This window comes from Vigna radiata, chromosome 1 (assembly GCF_000741045.1).
Source record: "Vigna radiata var. radiata cultivar VC1973A chromosome 1, Vradiata_ver6, whole genome shotgun sequence".
NCBI classification, from domain to species: Eukaryota; Viridiplantae; Streptophyta; class Magnoliopsida; order Fabales; family Fabaceae; genus Vigna; species Vigna radiata.
In genome coordinates, this window is record NC_028351.1 from 35,324,843 (window position 1) to 35,327,517 (window position 2,675).

At 29.6% G+C, this 2,675-nt stretch overlaps 1 protein-coding gene across 1 annotated transcript in view; it reads right to left on the reverse strand.

The window, feature by feature from the left end:
- Positions 1 to 1,154: 1,154 nt before the first annotated feature.
- Positions 1,155 to 2,675, reverse strand: part of LOC111241672 (receptor-like protein 12) — an 18,621-nt gene continuing 17,100 nt past the window's right edge. Inside the window, exons 7-8 of the mRNA XM_022780858.1 lie at positions 1,474 to 1,554; positions 1,155 to 1,226 (exon numbers count right to left, since the gene is read on the reverse strand). Coding sequence (XP_022636579.1) covers positions 1,155 to 1,226; positions 1,474 to 1,554 — 153 coding nt within the window. The remainder of the gene's footprint in view (positions 1,227 to 1,473; positions 1,555 to 2,675) is intronic.

The following is a 2,675-nucleotide window of genomic DNA, read 5'->3' on the forward strand; positions in this document are numbered from 1 at the left end:
AAAAAAAAAAGCTATCTAATAGTCAACTCTTTCTCTCCCTTTGCTATATATATTTTTGTACAAAATCTCTGTTATGTGCTGTCACCGTGAACAGCCCAATAATTTAAATTTTGGCTTGATGAAAAATATATTAATTCATGCCTGGGACATGTATTAACCAATGGAACTTTCATGTTAAGACTGTCTACAATTAATCTTAATTTATTTAGATTAAATTATAAAGTCGTGTCACTTTATCAAGGATTTATTAACTTTTTTAATCTCAATCATTTACATATGAATAAATAATCATACGCATATGCAGCCTCACTTTATATATTATATTCTGTACACGCAAGTTTTATCTGATCTTATGAATATTGACTCATATTTAAAGTGGTTGTTGTTAAAATACTTATCTTCATACACACACTAAAAGAGATGATACTTGAAAGAGTTAAAGGGAATATATATGGTTTTGACTAAATGCATTAATGAGTTGTTATTACTCTTTTCATTTATATAATGATATAATTAGATGCATGTCAATTTTTTTACTATTAATACTTGAAATTAGTTTATGGTACTTCGCTAATTTATTAAAAAATGTGTTAGAAACATTTATATTATTATAGAATGAATGTTTTTGTAAACAAAATTTCATTTAGAATATTTTGTGAATATTATTTTGAAATATTCTAGAAAAATTTATTTTAAAGCAAGGAATTTTATTTTTATACAAGAAACTTTTACTTTCTGGGATCTGGAAATTCTTTCTGTACTTCCTTGAGTCTTATTCTTATCACGCTTCATTTAAAGGTTTTTTCTATCTCTCCTCTCCTTAGCTGTGTTTCAAGGAAAGGAAAATATGTATTTCAACAGAGAAAATGACATGCCAAGAACATGGAATTTATACAATGATGGTGTTACTCTTGATCATTTGCTGGGACAATTTACATTTTCTATCCTTGGTTTATTTGACAGAAATTTTCCAACAATTATCCAAGTTGGTTTGCCAACAAACAAGGTAGATAAGTATGCAGATGTAATTATTGAATGATATACAGAAGCACAACATAAAGCTCCCAGGACATAATGTACACCATTATGTTCTTGCTCTCCAACCTTTACTTGTTAGGACAACACAATACACGACTTCGATATTTTCCAAGGGCTCATATTGGAAATATGTTTCTATAGGCAGAGTAACTGATAGTAATATTCCTATTGAACACTCCCATGATTTCCTACAAAACACCATATTATGTATTTCAGAAATACATATATTACATGAAAAAATCTTCTCAAAATAAATCTAAAAATGAGTTTTGTATAAAAGCTCTACAAGATTATCAGAAATTTGCATTCATAATTTTATCAAAACATTGACCCTACCACAAAATGAACAATAACTTTATAGAAGTCTGTTCTCTCATTTCCCCTCATGATTTATTCTATAAAAGAATATGTTCTTCCCATGGAAATTTGGTATACCTGTCCTGCTTGAATGAGTGCCAACATAGCCCATGCAGTGTTCACTACGTGAGACTTGTTTCCTTCTAGATTCATGTAAACCTGTTTTTGTTGTACATTTATTAGTGAAATTGTCTTTGACATTAAATTGTAATATGCAAAATCAAAGAAGAGTATCAAAGTTCATTCTCTACGCTTTGTCCATAAAGCATTTTGCATCATCATTGCATTTCAAATATCATGAGTTTATTCCTTATGACATTTCCAAAGAAATGAGTTTGAGGAGAAACAGAGCAAACCATGAACCATAAGCTAATTGCATGCTTTCGATGTAGCTTGCTGCCTTAGCAATACAAGTTTCTATTTCCTTGTATAAGTTGGATATCGTCTTCTGAATAAGGCAAGACCTTGAATTATTGATGATGTGCATTCTACACACCTATAACAAAATTATGAACTCCTAAATTTGATACAATTCTAAAAAATCATATTCTATCTCTGTATAAATTATAAGAATCCACATGTTAAACATACTGATAATCGATCATGATGTCTTCAAATGTTTCTTTTGGATTCATTTTCTGTGACAAAAATCAATTGTATTAGAAGATTGAAACTATAGCTTTTCATTTAAGAGAAAATAATAGTTTTACCTCGAATCATGCGAAAGATCTCGTGAGCTCATATGATGCAAATCCTCCACTTCTATTCTGGTATATTATGAGTAAACAAAACCAATGACGCTGAAGTTTTTAATTTGATATTACAAATTGTGGTTGTAGTTGCGACCGTGGTCACTTTCAACTATACATTAATACCTTAAAGTATGTCTAAATTGAATATAATGCCGGGTAAAAATATGTTTTGGTCACATCTAAATTTTTTATATGTACCTGTAGAGATAATGTTAAATTAACAGCTTCGTATAGGTGTTCTATTTCCACTGCTTTTCCCACTATCTCTGTTAAAGTGTAATGCAAATTCTAGAAGAATGGAGAAGCTCCTAGGAAAAAAGAGTTAGAATGTAAATTGAGCCTAAAAGATAAAAGCCCAAGACTAGAGAAGGCCCAAAACTAAAGAGGGTCCAAAATAAAATTCTAGAAATATCCTATCTAGAAGGATTCTAGAATGATGTATAAAAATATCTAGGGATGCTTATCCATTAGATTTATCTAGATAAGTTTAGAATTATAAGAATGTTTTAGAAAACTCTAGAAGATGAA